Raw genomic sequence first — 16,511 nt, 5'->3', positions numbered from 1 at the left:
TATATATATATATATATATATATATATATATATATATATATATATATATATATATATATATATATATATATATATATACAGCAACAAATTTTTAGTTGCAGCAACAAATACATTTTCAACAAGCCATGATTAGCAGCAGAGGCATCTTCTTCGTGTAGACGAAGAAAAGAGTATTGTCCTCCGTCATTTTTTTTTTAAGTAATCTTCATGCATGCTTTTTGCCGTGGCGTACGGTGTTTTGCATGTTTCGCTGTTCGCAGGATGTTCCGCGTTAATTTTAGATTGTAGAATCGTAGTCGCGTCACCCTGTGCCTCTTCTTAGGCAATAAAACGTTTCGGAGTCTCGGACGAGCTCGTCGCTCACCTGTTGCTTCCTCCAGCATTATCGCCTCGTCGAGCCAGCTATACGCGACAAGATTTTGTAAGCGCATTGCGTGTATTCCGTCACCGATGCAATTGCGTCTCTTCGCTCTCGCATTCTGCTGTGTCTGTCTTCTAACTTGATTTTCCATCAGGACACTTGATCGGCCAACCGATTATTTTGAAGATACAGTTACTCTTAGTCGATTAATTGAAGTCTTAGTCGATCAGTTGAAGTTCGCAATTAATTTCGCGGATCTCTCCTGCAAAAAGCGCTGTCGCCTCGCGTTCTTACGCGTAAGTAGTGGCTAACATAGAAAAAAGAATAAAGGGAAGCAGTAACTGAAATAGAAATGTAATCTCCATTGGCTATAAAATATGGATGCATTCGAATAGCGTCGGCGATCTTAATGGCACCGACGCGATCGATGAAATTAGCACAGCGAGATATCTATCCGCTGATAGAAAACGCGACGATGTAACTTGTCGACTACGGGAATACGGAATACGCGGAATACCGTTACTGTGTACTTTAAAACCTAACGAGCGAGTGTGGAAGACGGGTAATTACTAAATTGATGCGACAACCGTAAAGAACGTGTCTGTTAAATCTAGCGTGCAATATTTCGACGTCGTCGTCGTCGTCGTCGTGCGAGCACTGGAAGTCTAGAGGTCTCTTGGAGACGCCGCGTTTATATGTTCACTCGCGTCGTCATTTTTCCATCAATGAGATGTGTACGTAAAACGTGCTCGTGACTGGAAAATCGAGTCTGAAATTATACCGTCCGTATGTTTCACCTCGTTTCAGAGTCGGACCAGGCTTCCCGGATTCCGTTCGCACGTGTTTGCTGCACCAAAAGTTGCAGGTACATCAATTCACCAAATACTCGATGTAATCTCGTGTGTAACTCCCGCGTGCATTCCTTTGAGTAACAATCTCCTTTGTTTCTATTTCCACGCGTGCAGATGATGAATTGTTGCATAGCGAGGAAAAAGACGAGAGAGGAGAACGCGCACAGACCTCAGAGCATGGAGATCGACGACGTCGAGGAGACAGGTAAAGTTGCAATACGTAACGCGTTTAATTGCACTTGACACATGTGAGCAATCTGAGAAACAGAGAGACCGCAGAGCTCGGCTTGACTTGTGCAGAATCCGAGGAGGAGGAATTCTTCGAGTGCTCGAGCGAGGAATTGGCGAATGAAGAGGTTTCGTCAACGAGGACGCAATTGAAGGCGAAGCACCTGCTGTGGAACAAACCCGCGGGAAGATTGGCTAAACATCCTTCACTCAGGTGCACTTTTCTGCTTCACTGTGACAATCACAAATTAGCAAGGATTCGCGTAAACCGCGCGAGGTTTATCTCATGAGGTTTAACGTGAAATCTTAAATATCGAAGACGGCGATTTCTTATTTTATTGTATCATTGCGAGTACTACCGACTCTCGGGAGCATCAGAAAATTTCTGGCGAAAGTATCGCATGATGTCGGTCCTCATCAGTGCTTTATAGTGAACGAGTGTCGAAGCATCGAAATTTCATTCACGTTAAAGATTCATAATATAGAATTTAACTTAATTTAAACATAATAAAGACTTAGGAATTCTGTGTAGATGTGTGATATATCCATGTAGACCGTTTTCATACACGGAGAGAATTTTATAGTAAATATTCTTTCTTTCTCTTCTCTCTCTCCCTCTGTGATTAGGTAAACGTTATAACGCTGATTATTATTAGTCTAACATCTTTCTCTCTAAAATCAGAAGTAAAAAGAGAGAGGATTGGTTAAGAGTGCGTTAGCTTTAACCAACACTTATGGGAACGGTCGTACATAATTTCAAGTATCACTATCTCCATAAGATCACACATGACGTTAGTCTTACTTTGCCGGCGGAGTATGTCTGAGAAAGTGTACTGCCTCGTGACTCAATGGGATGGGAATTGATGCGTAGGCTGATTCAAAGCGGAGATCCTCTTTATCTACCCGTCACGCAGGATCCCGTTCCAAAAACGGAGGACCAGCTGGAGGAGGACGCGCAGGTGATGATGCAGCTCGGCACCGACAAGTACGCTTCCGAGATGCGTGCGCGAATGATGAGCGCGTCCCTGTTGTCCGACATGGAGTCCTTCAAGGTGCGCACAGCAATAGATTCTAAACTCGCTGATGTACTTTACGATGACACCTCACTTTGCTTGTAATTTGATGTAGGCGGCGAATCCTGGCGCGGTGCTGGAGGACTTTATCCGATGGTATTCTCCGAGGGACTGGATCGACGACGAAGGGCTCGACGAGTGGGGACAAGGAAAGGGTCGGCATCGTTTTTGCAATATACAGGGAGCGGCTCGGGTTTATAAAAATATCCTTCGATAATCCCCGCGTCATCTGCAATTTCACATGCATTATTATTGTGTCGTGTACTTCGGTTAGATAATCGAAGATTCACCGTAAGAAATGCTGCAACGATTCTCGTACAATTATTTTTTGCTGGAAAAGGCTCTATTGTGCTTCAGGCTACAATGGAGACATGTGAAAGGTTGTACGCGCGTCACTTACAAAAATATTTCCAAGACATAAGGCAGTTGTAAAGAGCAGCTTTATGTGCGTCTCGTCGATCAGGATATTACTTGAAAAAATAATATTCCCAGGGAGGTTTCCTTTTTTATTTATCTTGATGACAAACTTGTTATATCGAATATTTTCGATATGTAGGCCACTTGTCGCCACGAATGATGATTCCTGATAATCCTTGGTCGACAACGTGGGCATCGGCGCAACCAGTTCCTGCACATCGGCAGAAGAGGCTGTTCGACGACACGCGGGAGGCGGAGAAGGTTCTGCATTATTTGTGCTCAAAGCGAATAGGCCAGGTCGCACAACTCTTATTGCCGACCCTAATGCACGCGGCGCTCTACACTTTAAGTTCGCAAAAGCAAGAGGCTCTACCGAGTCTGCCCGACGTGGCACAGAGCATACTCAATAGATTGCAATTCGTAACGAAACCAACTCATCAAAAGCTAAACTTATACGAGGTATATTGCTGAACCTTATAAATATACCTTTAATTATAAATATACATGAATTTTTCTTGATAGATTTACATGTTCCAACTTCAAATGGTTTCTTTTAGGAAATTACGCGCGATATCGAAGGCGTGGAAGCGCTGGTTGCGCAAGTCAATTCCTTGCAGCATAAGCTGGGTGGTAATAACGACTCCAAGGAATTCATATCTTTCTTGATCCAGCTTATGCGGGGCAAGGAAGTGAACGTACCTGGTGGTTCCAGGGGCGACATCGCAAGTCGTATTACGACGATGTTCCGCGACGCTCAGAGGGTGAGATAATTTTTCTCGGTGCAGACTCGTACATTTGTACTCATTGTGTCGCGATGAAAAAGAACACAAAACGTTTCGATCGTGTTTCAGGCCGCTCACATGATGACGTCCACCAGCGGCAATAACGACGCGGCAGCCGCGGGAGACAGCCGGCAGAAAACGTTCCCTGAGCCCTCGTCCAAGGAATTTATTCTGCGGGCGATAATACCGCGACCTTCACCGGCCTCCACACCACAGCCGCAGCGACTATACGCCTGCCTCAAACGAGATTACATTCGTTTGGCCGGATTCTTCTCCGAAGACACGACGTTTTTGTAGTTCTGACCAGAATTCATCCCTGATCAGAATTCATATAATCCTCGTAAAACGGGTTTGCTGCGACTATATATAGGTGGCCACGATTAGTGAAATAATCTTTGTTTTCTTTGTTCCTTCGACGATGCTCGTCCGCATTTTATCTGCGCTATATATCCGGGAACTTTCGACTTCGCGTTCGTTTCATGTAAACACAAACGTGACGAGTAACAACGTGACGCTGTTGTCTCGCTGTGTATTACGCATTTTTAACAGAATGTGTTCGTGAGATGCATACAGGCATTGGTTTGTATCACATTTATTTATCTTATTTTCTACTGATTGATCTTGAAAATATTTAGATGATTAATTAAGTGTAGTATGTACATTGTTTATATGGCACCAAGGAACAACATTCTTAAAGTCTGTAAAATTGCGGAGCAAGAAGCGAGAATTGTACATAAAAAAAAATATATATTATATATATATATATACACACACACACACACATATATATATATATATATATATATGTGTGTGTGCGTGTCAAAAATACTGTACAGCAAATGAGAATCAAAGTATTCTACCATGGCTGATCCAATACGAAAATTTGCTTCTCGAATTTGCACGGTTTTGTTAGAAAATCCTTTACAATCAGATCGATTTCCTCCAAGGCTAATTGAGCGTGCAGCTGCAATATCGGGTCGATGTCCTCATCGCGCAGGTGTTTCAGCGCGCGATATAAGGTAACCAAGTCATCACCGAGACTAGTCAACGTATCCTTGCCAAGGCCACGAAATAGAAGCGTAGCAACTAGAACGGCAGCGCGTCGGCATTCAGGCGCTTTGTCATACTTCACTACCATCGCGATACAGTAAATAATCTGAAAACATCAACGAAAGATTGGATTTTTAGAAAGTCTTTTTCTCGACTGCTGTTTCCTGTGACTGTGAGATTTGTAAACGTACCTCGGTAAGAACGTTTGTCAGTCGAAAGCTCAGTACTTTGCAAAGTTCCCCTAAGCAAGAAAGAGCAGAAGCTCGTATCAAAGGTTCCTTGTCGCGAACGGCACACAAAAAGCCATTGACTAACATATTCTTATGCATCACACCCATTTCACCTGCAAAATGTATCATTTCGATTACTGCGTTTCTAGTTTGATTGCTATTTTCTAGCCGTCAGTAATTCCTATTTTGGTACTACGGTATCAATACTTTTGTAAAAATAACTTCTATTATCTAAAAAGATGATCTATAAGATATTATCTCTATGAGTAAGCAATAAGAAAATGATTTCTATGTACCTAAGGCTCTCGTTGTTTTGATTAATATTTCACCAAGTTTGATTCTGGTTTCAGTGGTTATTTCTGTTCCTATTATACGATTAGGCATGTTTATATATTCTGGCACTAATGTCCCTATAATTTCGTGCGGAAATGCAGTTGCTAATGCACACAATCCATTGATAGATGCCAGATATATGTATGAATCTTCATGTTGTATGTTGGTCTGCAAACAAATAAGTGAGATAAATCGCAAAAGAAGCAAGTAGACGATTCGATGTACGTTATTTTCAATCTACTTAAATATTCGCAAGAGTTCTAAATCAAATTAAACCGAAAATCTTCTAATTATATCAGTACACGAACCTGCAACAGACCAAGAATAATCCCTTTGTTTTGAACAGTGAAGGGATCCTTACTCTCGATCAATTTCCTGAGCGTTACGAGACCGTTCGCCTGGACAGGAATTAATGGATCCGCGAGATCCTTTATAGCTTTGTCGAATTTGTCTGACGAGGTCGAATTTATTATCAACAAATTTTGATAGCGTTTCTTCTCAGATGTGCCGTAAGTCTCGATACATCTCACCACGTCATTTATCAACGATTTAAGCTGCATAGGTATTCTTGAGTTAACGTGCTTTTTCAAAAACACACTGAAATCCTTGAAAAGATCAATCTCCAGCTTAGCTTTTTCGTCAACCAAAGTTTTTATCAGCATCAAACTGAGATACAGTAGCTCGCACTCGCTCTCTTCCATTTCACCTTGTTGCTTTTCGGTATATTTGGTGAATAAGGACTTTATAAAGGATAATAGCCACTGTGGTTCTTTCGCTTGTGCTTCGCGAACGGTATTCATATCGGTTAACGGTTGGAGAAGTACACAAGCTGCTATTTGCATCTCCATGTGCTCTATTCGATCGTCTTCTGTTTCTAGCATTTCTCGTTGCCGATTTGTATTCGACAAAAAATTTAATATGTAAGTGAATATACTGGGCGACAAGTTCTTGGCGATGCATACTAGATCGTGAACAGTATCAGCTAGTTCCGTGTATCTCAAATCTTCACACAAGCCAGTGATCTCAATACCACCAGTCGGCCCGAATTCCAGCAGTACGTAATCTCCGAATCCTGCCGACGTGTTGTGCCCCAGAAAAGCAGAATAGAGTTCTTGTCGATTTGCCTCATTCTCAAGGATTTTCAATAACAGCTGCTGTAAATGTTTCTTCAATATACATGCGCTTTTACGAGCTTTGTTATATAGGCAAAATAAAGGTGTAGCGACGTGCAAAATGAGTTTACTAGGTGGGTGCTTGAACTTTGCATCCTCAGCTAGAAAACATTTTGCCAGCATTATTACACACCGCTCTATTTCCTTTTCGGATCTTGTGGTGAACGGCTCTGTCGTTAATAAAGGTGCGCACATGGGTTCTATTATGTACTTTTGACAAATGAGCGGTTTGCTATCGTGTAGAGTAGCGATACAACAGTTCGCTATCGTCGAACCATGGTTGATTTTATCCGAGGAGAGTAGATCTAAAATCTAAAAACAAATATTCAATAAGAAATTGGGAATGGAGACCTCTTGGTTGATGACATCAGAATGGGAAGATACATGCTAAAAATTCTTCTAAAAATAAATCAAAATGACAGCAGCGAGAAGACACGAATCTCAATGTGATCTGTTTTATTTTATTTTTCATAGGAATATGTAATGTAAATTTCATGCAATATACTATATATTTTAATATATTTTACACAATATATTTTATATTTTAATTTTAGTATACAGTATATACATATACACATACCTGTGGACACACGAGTCTGTAATACTCGTCCTCGCTCTTTCCATGAGATATTGCTAACAATTTGGGGACCACGTCCAGCATACGCCAGTTCACACCTATATCCAATTCGTCGCCACAGATTGCGTTGATTAACGACGATACTCCACCTGGTTGTGTAACTTTGCTAACTAAAATATTTCGTGTACATATGCGCAACCATTTTGGTGTTTTTTGCTGTCCAAGAATTATCATTAATTCTTGAATACATTTATATTGTGGACAACTACTTAACAAGAAAATTAATCTAACATAAAATTCTTTTTGATGACCCAATAAGTCTTGATATCGTTTCACTGTCATACGAAATTGTGCTTGATCACAGTTTTTGGTATTTGATGTTTGCTCAACCTCCTCATTGGGCTTAATTAATGGGGCAAATGATAATTGTAATAAAGATGCTAGTATGGTACCGAGATATAAAAGTATAGCTGGTCGTAAGTTCTCATTGTGAAACAGATCTGTGAGAGCAATGGTTGTAAATCTTATTCGTTCGTATCTCTGAAAGATAAAATTTATGTAAAAAGAGATAATATACCCATAAGTTACATAATATAGAGTTTGTTGTTCAGTAGAAAAAATCTCACCTGTACACAACTTAGATTTTCTTGTGGAATTTTTGTAGCTTTAGGACATAATTTTGCCATATCTATACCTACACCTTTTTCTAGACAAGGTATAATCCCTATTGAAACTATTAGTCCTATTGCATCTTTCAGAGATCGGATCTGTTGTACACTGAATGTTGTATCATCACTTGTTATATTTGCTTTTATAATATTATTCAATACAGAAACCAATGTTTGTAAATATATCCACCTATAGGTAAGAACCAACATATTATAAAACTATACAGACTATTAACTTGTAATATATCCTATTCTCAATTCTATATTATCCTAGACAATAATTTAACAGTAATTATGAAGTTTAGCACTACCTCCGATTTTGACGAAACTAGGCTCAATCGACGTTTTTTTAAAAAGAAACAACTTTTTCCTCTAACAAAATCGTCGCTCTCTTCCGCGAAACGAGATATTTAGCGTTAAAGTTAAGAGCTCACTAGGTTAGGAAATCTGTCACTCCGAAAATGATACGAATCTTTCGTTAGTAAGTACTGCAATCTCGAACGACTAGCGGGGGGCTGCGCCTCCCGCACCCCCCCGCTAGTTGTTCGATATTGCAGTTATTATTCAATATTACTCGTTAACGATACACAGTGTCGAAAAATTGTAATATATTTTTCGAACTTCTTTCATCAATAACTTTTTAACAAATAATGAGCGACGGCTAAAACCTGAGAGTTATTCAGGAGGATGACCTCTACAACAAATGTCAAGGTCCGTCAATCGGAGAGTGGTCCGTTATCCTGTATAATTATCAAAAAAAAATTTGTTTCTATTGAGTGTATTATTTCTTTTGCATGGGTTTAAAGTTTCTTTAATTTTTCTAGCTGTGACTGGGGGGCTTTGCCCCCTAGACCTCCCGCACCACGGCGGAGTGGAAGCCATAGTCTTTTGTGAGAAATTCATTCTTTAGCTTAAGCACATGAGACTGCGACTCCCATCCCGCCGCGGTGCGGGGCAAAGCCCTTCAGTCTCATAGCTAGAGATAGACGGTATGATAGATTTTCTAACCTAACACGCGCTCAGATTTGTCTATTAATATCTCGCTTCGTAGTAGAGAGCGACGATTTTGTTAGAGGAAAGTTGTTTCTTTTTAAAAAAAAAACGCGTTGATTGAGCCTAGTTTCGTCAAAATCTGAGGTGGTGGTGCTAAACTTTATAATTACCAATTTAACAATACATTACCGGATAGATTCTCCTTCTATCTTTATATTCATCTCATCTGTGATTAACGATGCTATCACACATAGTTTTCGTGCCAGCTTATCATCGAAACCCTCGAGACGATCTGTAAACATTTTTCTATTAAAAATGTGAAATATAAATATGATTTTGGATAGAAATCTTTCTTCTTGCTAAAGTAGTTTCCTAACCTAAAAGAATATATTTTATCGAGACCTAAAATACTTTAAACTTATTTAATTTATGATTAATAGAATCTTAGGCGAGTTTTTTAATTCATCGATGGATCTATCGCATGATGCGTAAATACAACGAAACATTGCATGCGATGGATCTATCAATGAATTAAAAAACTCGACTCTTTTTATTGAAAAAATTACCGTCATCGCTGGATGTCAATGTATACAGTATCTTGTGGAGAGCTATCTTTATACACATTTTTGGATTATTTATTTAGACCGCCCTCAGAAATATCACACGATGGGTGCGTTTAGCAAACTCAACACCTCAACGGTTGCACAACAAGTGAGTAATGGCTCTCACAGCCAGCGCGATTTGCGACGCGCACGCGATATGCGATGCGCGATATCCAATGAGCGTACAGCTTTTTCGGAATACCAATACGCTCATTGGATATCGCTGTCGCATATCATGTGTCGCGTCGCGCATCGCACTGGCTGCGAAAGCCATAAGGGCTATCGCACACAAATTGACATAACTGCATATACATAGCATAAGATCGTATGGACCAATGAGCATCGAATATTAAGCATCGAACACCAATATGGCGACTTGATACTCGATGCTCATTGGTACATACGGTCTTATGCTATGCATATGCAGTTATGTAAATTTGTGTGCGATAGCCCTAATTCGTCAATGGCTGCGTTCAGAAAACATAACTGATTAGTGAGCGGTCAGTGATTATTGGTCCTTACTGTTAGATCTCTAACTTTAGACCAATTACGTTAACTAATTACGCAACCGTTGTATAACCGTTGTGTCTACTGAATGCACACAATATAATTTGTCTAAAGTTAGAGATCTAACAGTAAGGACCAATAATGGCTTGGTTTACGTCGTGCACTTGATACGCGTATTAAATAGTAACTTTCTATTAGATAATCTTAATATCGATAATATATATAAACAACGGTATATTAAGCTGGTATAATACTCATCAACAAAACGTATTGTATTGATAGAATGCGTCACTGTTGATATGCATTGTCGATATTAAGATTATCTAATAGAAAGTTACTATTTAGTACGCGTATCAAGTGCACGATGTAAACCAGGCCATTGTCCCACATTCAGGACGCGATCCATTAGACGCCACAAACGCTTTGGAGCACTTAAAGAGGAACGATGATTAGTTTTACGACGCTTCAAAGTATCTACAGCGTTTAATGGATCGCACCCTCAAACTCGAGGTGCAATCCATTAGACGCTACAAATACTTGAAGAGCTTAAAAAGAAGCTATGATTGGTCTATCCTGCGCTATAAATTTGTAGCGTTTAATGGATTGCGCTCCCATATATTTGAAAACAGCTGTACTTGTAGCGCCCTCTGAAATAAGTTCATCTAAAATCGATTTTCGATTGTTTGGATATCGATTCTTCTCTTACGATATCTTCTATCTTTATCTCTGAATCTGAACTAAGATGGAGTAATTTTATCATATATTTTAGAGAACCCGAGAATATTCAAGAATCAATCATTTTCTTGGATTTTAAGAGTGTGTAATGAATATAAATAGCATGAATAAAAAAGAAGATAAACATCCTTTAAATAATAATATATTAAATTTTCTTATTTTTGAGTGAATGACATTTCAGAAACGGTCGCTGCGTTCCTGTCAGTCAAAAAAAGAGGAAATTTCATCATAGTTTGCTAACGATACCGGTTCATGATTCTACACTACGCGTATAATATCTTTAAATTTAAGAAATGGAAATTATTATTGTTTATTGGAATTTCTTGCACTCTTCTCTTAATGAAAAATGTAGTTACACAATATCTATATCCTTCTGTAACACAATTAGCGGAAATACATAAATGCCCAGCTTGTTATGGAGCTTCTGTGTGCCACAATGTTCACAAAATAAATATTTCATGGCGTATTAGTACAATATTATTTTATTTGTATGGAACTGAAAGTGTGTTTTTTGGTGCATACAATCAGAACAAGGTAGTATTGAAAAAATTAGCGCCACCTTCGGAATTGGAAGCATTTGACATTGTGTATTGTAAGAAATTCTACTTGGAATATCCTTGCTCAAATGTCTCCAAGAAGAAATTAAACAGACATATAGCAGATTTTAACGATCTTATCAAAAAGATAATTACCTCTGATTTCTCTGAAGATGATTCTAGTCGCTTGAGACTTTGTCCAACAACGCGACATATAGATGATTTATTTCACAATATATATCTCAACTATAAGCATACTAATCCCATAGAATATTTAATTAATCTTTGGACATTGGTTTCTATAAATCCAGAACCACTAATCCTGCAGGTAAATCATAAATAGATATAAAAACTATCTGATCCTGTTCTATTATCTATTTTCAATGCAAGAAGTCAGCTAATCATCTAAGATTCTAATTAATTTTTACAAATATATACTCTGAAGAAAAAATGGCACAGTTATATACATTCTAAATTATTATTATTTTCTATATTATTATTTTTTCTAGATATTACCTGCTGAAAATGGTTGGCCAGTGCCAAAATATTTTGGAGCATGTGGTCGAATTATTATAGCGGAACATGTTGGATTAACTCTTGCAGATTATTTTGATAAACCTTGGATACAAAGAGCAAGAATAGCCTCAAGTCTTTTAAATGCTGCTTATATGTTTACTTTTAAGAACGAAAATTTCAGCTTTTATTTAACAGATGTAACAGCTGATAATATTGCAGTTGATCACAATGATGAAGCCAAATTTATTGATTTAGAACATATCATTATTGTTGACAAAAATATCTCTCCAAAAAGTAAAAAGCTTTTTATGCAATCACTTATAATTAAAATTATAAAGTAAATATACAATCACATATTTGTATGATGATATTCATTTGCAGAAAAATCAGAGGAATGGCATGCATTGCAGGAAAACAGAATGCATCTTGATTGTCCTAATTGCTCTGCATTTTCTCCTAAGGAGATTTGTAATCATTATCTGAGTGATCACAATTATTATGTGATTTGTCAGGTAGTATATGATTTTATTGTACTATATATATATATATATAAAATAATACACACATCTTACATTGTGTCATTGTATATTAAGTATATCTTAAGATAAAAATATAAAATTGCAGCTCCTATTAGGTTTAGGAAATGAAAACTCATTTCCTGGGTTTCTTCACGACATACCTGTCGACATTCAATGGCAATCTGCAAATATCGAATATCTGTTGCAACAGTGTGCTCTTCCTACCTCGAACGATTCTAGAATAATTTTCGGCCAGCAACTCAAGGCATCTTTGGACACATTATTGAAAAAATGATCTCATCGCGTGAATCTAAAGTTAAATTGATTAAAAAGAATTTGAATCAAAATTGAATATATATGGGGAAGATTATAAAAAGAACACCTGCAGTATTCTTTCTGTTTTGTTATTTTGATTTTTATTAATATTTTTCAGTTAGCGATAAACTAATGACAACTATTATGTACTCATAGAATATATTAAATAACGTTAGTGAGTTAAAAATATAATATAGATTATTGTATATATTTTAATAAATATAATAAAAAACATTTGCATTTGTAATATTATATATATGTAACATTTATATTAAGAATATAATAGTAAAATGATAAAAATAAAAATTAGTAAAAAATAATAATACAAATTATTGGAGATATTATGATGTGGCCCTTTTATACTCGATATAATCTTAATATTTCATTACTATATTATTTTAGTCTGATTTCACATACAATCTGATCACACAGTTTGATTGTATTCTATATTATATACAATTAAAATTGTTATATATATACATAGGAATTTATGATATCGATAGTATGTCTTATCGTATAGAGATTACTCGAAGGACGAAATTTTATGTTACAGTCTTATCAATGTCATATGATAAAATGTTTACTAACTATTTTAACATAAGTCTATTGTACTGTACTTTTTGACGATATTTCCAGTTTTCTAACTTTTTCTTTCAGTAATGCCATTTCTTTCTGTAATTCTTGAATTGTGTTATCTTTGTCAAGAAGATTATTTTTCAAATCAGTTATCGTGATATCCTTTTCTTCGTGTAAATCTTGAAGAAGCTGTTTCGCAGACGGTCGTTTGACGGGATCCTCTTTTATCAATTGCATAATCAGTTGTGCCTAAATAGAAGACAAAAGATTCCTTCAAATGTGACGGCTATATATGTATACTTACAAGGAGACACACACACACACATGCGTATACTTACCCATTTATGTCGTTCAGTGCTGAGATCTTCAGGTATGTCGCCTTGCTTTAAGGAATTGATTATAGAAATTAATTCCATTTGCGTTTGCGTTAGAATCAACAGCTCCGTAAGAATGATTCCTGTACTGTATATGTCACTCTGAAAATATAAAGAATGTCAAAATATATCTAAATATTAATATACTAATAAAAATACCATAAATCAGGTGTTTTCTGCTTTCCATCACTTACTTTCGTGTCACATTTTCCCTGCAGTTGTTCCGGTGCCGCATACATTTGAGTGCCAATCACTGAATCATGATTTTTTTTGTGTAATGAACAAGCTAAGCCAAAGTCACCTAAATGAATCTGAAGTGATCCTGTTGTCATAATGAATATGTTGCTTGGCTGCAACAATGGAACGTGTCCTATTAGATTTAAGAACATGATATATAAAGTAAAGAGAGATGCATCTACCTTTATATCGTGATGTATGATTCCTTGTGAGTGAATATAGTCGAGACCACAAACAATTTGTTTGAGCACTGTCCTAACTACTGGGAGAGGTGTTACATTGGTTCTCTCGTCCATCCATTGTTTGAGTGTTTGTTCATATAGAGCCATTTGAATGTACAATGTCATGTACTGTTGATTCTATATACACAAAGTGAGATAAATATTAAGATATATTAATATACAATATATCTTGCAATAATATGTTATAATATATACTAAGATATAATTTTTTTTTAAATGTACATTGCTTATTCTCACTCCGTTAGAGGTGGAAAAGTACGTGCACACTTCTCGATGGTTAGAGGATTCTTCATGTGAATCACTAGAATATGTAGCATTAGAATACTTTGCTTGACCTTCAGTTTCACTATTTTTGCTATTTCTGAAAGATACTATGTACGAATTCTCGTCCGCACATTCTTGCGTAATACTTTTCTCTGTTATCCGTTTTCCCATATTAGTCAACGAATTGAGTTCATGGAATCTACCAATAATAGTATCGTGTCTACTAGCACTATCACTCACTTTATTTTTCTGTTCGCTGCTCAGTTTAGTAGATGTGTAGCTTGCTTCATCATCAAAAAGTATATCTTGCCTGCTACTGTCTTTTGCTTTATTAAAATTTGATTTACTTGTATTATTATTAGATGAAGTTTCGTCAGACTGCAACTTTTCCGATTTTGAATCTTTCATGTATTCCGATATATATGATCTTTGTTCTGTTGATGGCATACTTGAAACAAAGGATGATGGCAACGACGGCTCAATCCAAGCTACTTTGTATCGAACAATATTTGGATGATCCAACTTAGCCAAAGTTTTTACTTCCTCTAGATAGTGCGTTATAGTTTTCAAACGACTTGAAAGTACAACGATCTTCTTGATTGCATATTCGATACCATCAAGACGATGTAGGGCTTTAAAGACTTGACCAAATCCTCCACTGGCAATAAATTCAATTTCTTGAAATTCCCGAAGATAACGAGAAAATTCCGATGTTAGATAGCTGCATACAAAAGTAAATATTAATATAGACTTGATTGTAATATCTGGAAAAATTTAAAGAAGTATTTAAAGGAGGGTTTTATTATTAGTAAGATCTCTTTAGAGATAGAACCACTTTAGAGAGATTAGATAAGGTGTTATGATACCTAGGTGTACGTAAAATATTTTCGTTCCCAGTTGAGGCACGTGCAATCATGAATAAATGATGAAGAGCACGTTGATATTGTCCCCTCAGTGACTCCAACTCCATCATATTGTAAGAATGATCAATTAATTGTAATTCATGCATTTTATCACAGAGAGCTGCAGAACAGATAACAATCTCTGTTAATAGAATTCTTTCTCTGTGTATAATATATATGTATGATGTATATAAAAACATATATATTTTAAAACAAGTTAAATATAAATTACCATAATACAATTGATTTCTGCGTACAGTATCTTCTTCGATCATGGTACATAATTGTTGTATGAGTGATATAATTAGCATGCTATTGGGAGGTGTTACTTGTACGACTTGTTTATTGTCTTGACTTTCCCTAATATTATCTAGACAGAGTGTTGGCGTTACATCGTTACCTATTTGCATAAAACAATTGGGTGTAACTCAAATTTTAAATTCTCTGAATTTATATATTAAATCTGTAGAAATTTTAAATCTACTTAAACTTCTGATTATAAATACAAGACAGAACAAAAGTAATAAAAAAATTATCATTAAAATATTTCGCATTGTCATATGTAAACAAATCATTTGAAATTTTTCTATCAGTAACATTTATTCCTGTTTTCTATATCATATAGATCTCGAAATAATGCACCTTTTAATACAATGTAATAATAAATAATACAAGTAATTCAAATGAGTAAAAGTGGTTCTTTTGTTAAAAAAAATTATTATTAACTTTACGGATAATTCAAAAAACGCAGGATAACCCGCGTTAAAATATTCGTATCATATTGCAATATACCCCGGTCAAATGTAGTGATTGTTTCCAGGGTACTCCAAGGATGATCCGTTTCATTTGCGTCCTCTTGCGTCATCCCTTGATCAGTCGACCCTTCGTCTTGAATATTTGCCATGACAAATTACATAAAATCAAATTATAGTAGCTTTGTGACTTCTGCCAGCGTTGGTTGACGGACGGCAACTACATTACAAATTTCGCTGACTGTTCGTTTTACCGAGATCTTGTTTCGGTTATTATATTGTAGATTTAAATAACGCATTGAGTAAAGATATAGTTGCCGGCTTTTTAAAAGAATCTTCATGATACTATAGATATCTCAATGCTAAGACCGTTTAAATATCAGCGCAAACGTCCCGGAACTTTCGAGAATCTTCAGAAATATATGGTCTGTTCTTTTCGACTGCACGCTGAACTGGTGCAATAGGTTAGAGTGAGAAAAAATATATTTGTCTTATTCTAATTTATTGCATCAGTTCAGTGCAGCCGAAAGGAACAGACCAATAGTCAAATAGTATATATCAATGGTAGGTGAGACACTTCTTTCCAAAGAGAACACCTTCTTCGGTAGCGAGACATGAACTGTAAATTCTATGGCCCATATTCTGAATCCTCTTTTATCTATAAAAGTGCCTCTAAAAGAGGCTTTTTTTTATCGATAAG

General features: G+C 36.5%; 4 protein-coding genes across 7 annotated transcripts in view; 2 read left to right on the top strand and 2 right to left on the bottom strand.

Annotated features, from left to right (window-relative positions):
- The window catches only part of LOC116853810 (rab3 GTPase-activating protein catalytic subunit), a 35,733-nt gene extending 27,952 nt beyond the window's left edge, over positions 1-7,781 (top strand). The window contains exons 7-14 of one of the 2 annotated variants that reach the window (XM_032835053.1): positions 1,169-1,226; positions 1,327-1,417; positions 1,492-1,654; positions 2,312-2,492; positions 2,569-2,668; positions 3,070-3,389; positions 3,488-3,691; positions 3,782-7,781. In XM_032835053.1, the coding sequence (XP_032690944.1) occupies positions 1,169-1,226; positions 1,327-1,417; positions 1,492-1,654; positions 2,312-2,492; positions 2,569-2,668; positions 3,070-3,389; positions 3,488-3,691; positions 3,782-4,009 (1,345 nt within the window). In that variant the 3' untranslated portion in view covers positions 4,010-7,781. The remainder of the gene's footprint in view (positions 1-1,168; positions 1,227-1,326; positions 1,418-1,491; positions 1,655-2,311; positions 2,493-2,568; positions 2,669-3,069; positions 3,390-3,487; positions 3,692-3,781) is intronic. The other variant, XM_032835054.1, reaches the window with a different exon arrangement.
- LOC116853811 (transport and Golgi organization protein 6 homolog) lies at positions 4,289-9,471 on the bottom strand. The gene is made up of 8 exons (XM_032835055.1): positions 9,302-9,471; positions 8,925-9,027; positions 7,701-7,932; positions 7,078-7,614; positions 5,634-6,809; positions 5,289-5,493; positions 4,954-5,105; positions 4,289-4,868 (listed from the first exon to the last, which is right to left on the bottom strand). The coding sequence occupies exons 1-8, from the start codon at positions 9,357-9,359 to the stop codon at positions 4,569-4,571; spliced, it is 2,763 nt and encodes a 920-aa protein (XP_032690946.1). The 5' UTR covers positions 9,360-9,471; the 3' UTR covers positions 4,289-4,568.
- Positions 9,472-10,540: 1,069 nt separating this feature from the next.
- On the top strand, positions 10,541-12,616 carry LOC116852835 (divergent protein kinase domain 2A-like). 2 transcript variants are annotated; one of them, XM_032833557.1, is made up of 5 exons: positions 10,541-10,660; positions 10,761-11,443; positions 11,625-11,925; positions 12,013-12,143; positions 12,256-12,616. In XM_032833557.1, exons 2-5 carry the CDS (start codon positions 10,832-10,834, stop codon positions 12,442-12,444), a joined length of 1,233 nt encoding a protein of 410 aa, XP_032689448.1. In that variant the 5' UTR covers positions 10,541-10,660; positions 10,761-10,831; the 3' UTR covers positions 12,445-12,616. The 2 variants fall into 2 exon arrangements, with proteins under 2 accessions (XP_032689448.1, XP_032689439.1); XM_032833548.1 differs by having other exon boundaries at positions 10,563-11,443.
- Positions 12,617-12,635: 19 nt separating this feature from the next.
- On the bottom strand, positions 12,636-16,425 carry LOC116852817 (eukaryotic translation initiation factor 2-alpha kinase 1-like). 2 transcript variants are annotated; one of them, XM_032833518.1, is made up of 8 exons: positions 15,852-16,425; positions 15,292-15,459; positions 15,024-15,180; positions 14,131-14,878; positions 13,834-14,010; positions 13,609-13,764; positions 13,379-13,516; positions 12,636-13,289 (listed from the first exon to the last, which is right to left on the bottom strand). In XM_032833518.1, exons 1-8 carry the CDS (start codon positions 15,961-15,963, stop codon positions 13,068-13,070), a joined length of 1,878 nt encoding a protein of 625 aa, XP_032689409.1. In that variant the 5' UTR covers positions 15,964-16,425; the 3' UTR covers positions 12,636-13,067. The 2 variants fall into 2 exon arrangements, with proteins under 2 accessions (XP_032689409.1, XP_032689402.1); XM_032833511.1 differs by having other exon boundaries at positions 12,667-13,289; positions 14,116-14,878; positions 15,852-16,421.
- Between the last annotated feature and the right edge of the window lie 86 nt (positions 16,426-16,511).

This window comes from Odontomachus brunneus, unplaced genomic scaffold (assembly GCF_010583005.1).
Source record: "Odontomachus brunneus isolate Ranch 3 - 2012 unplaced genomic scaffold, Obru_v1 Obru_scaffold_006, whole genome shotgun sequence".
NCBI classification, from domain to species: domain Eukaryota; kingdom Metazoa; phylum Arthropoda; class Insecta; order Hymenoptera; family Formicidae; genus Odontomachus; species Odontomachus brunneus.
The sequence above is the reverse complement of the archived record's forward strand: the minus strand, read 5'-3'. Positions and strand labels throughout refer to the sequence as shown.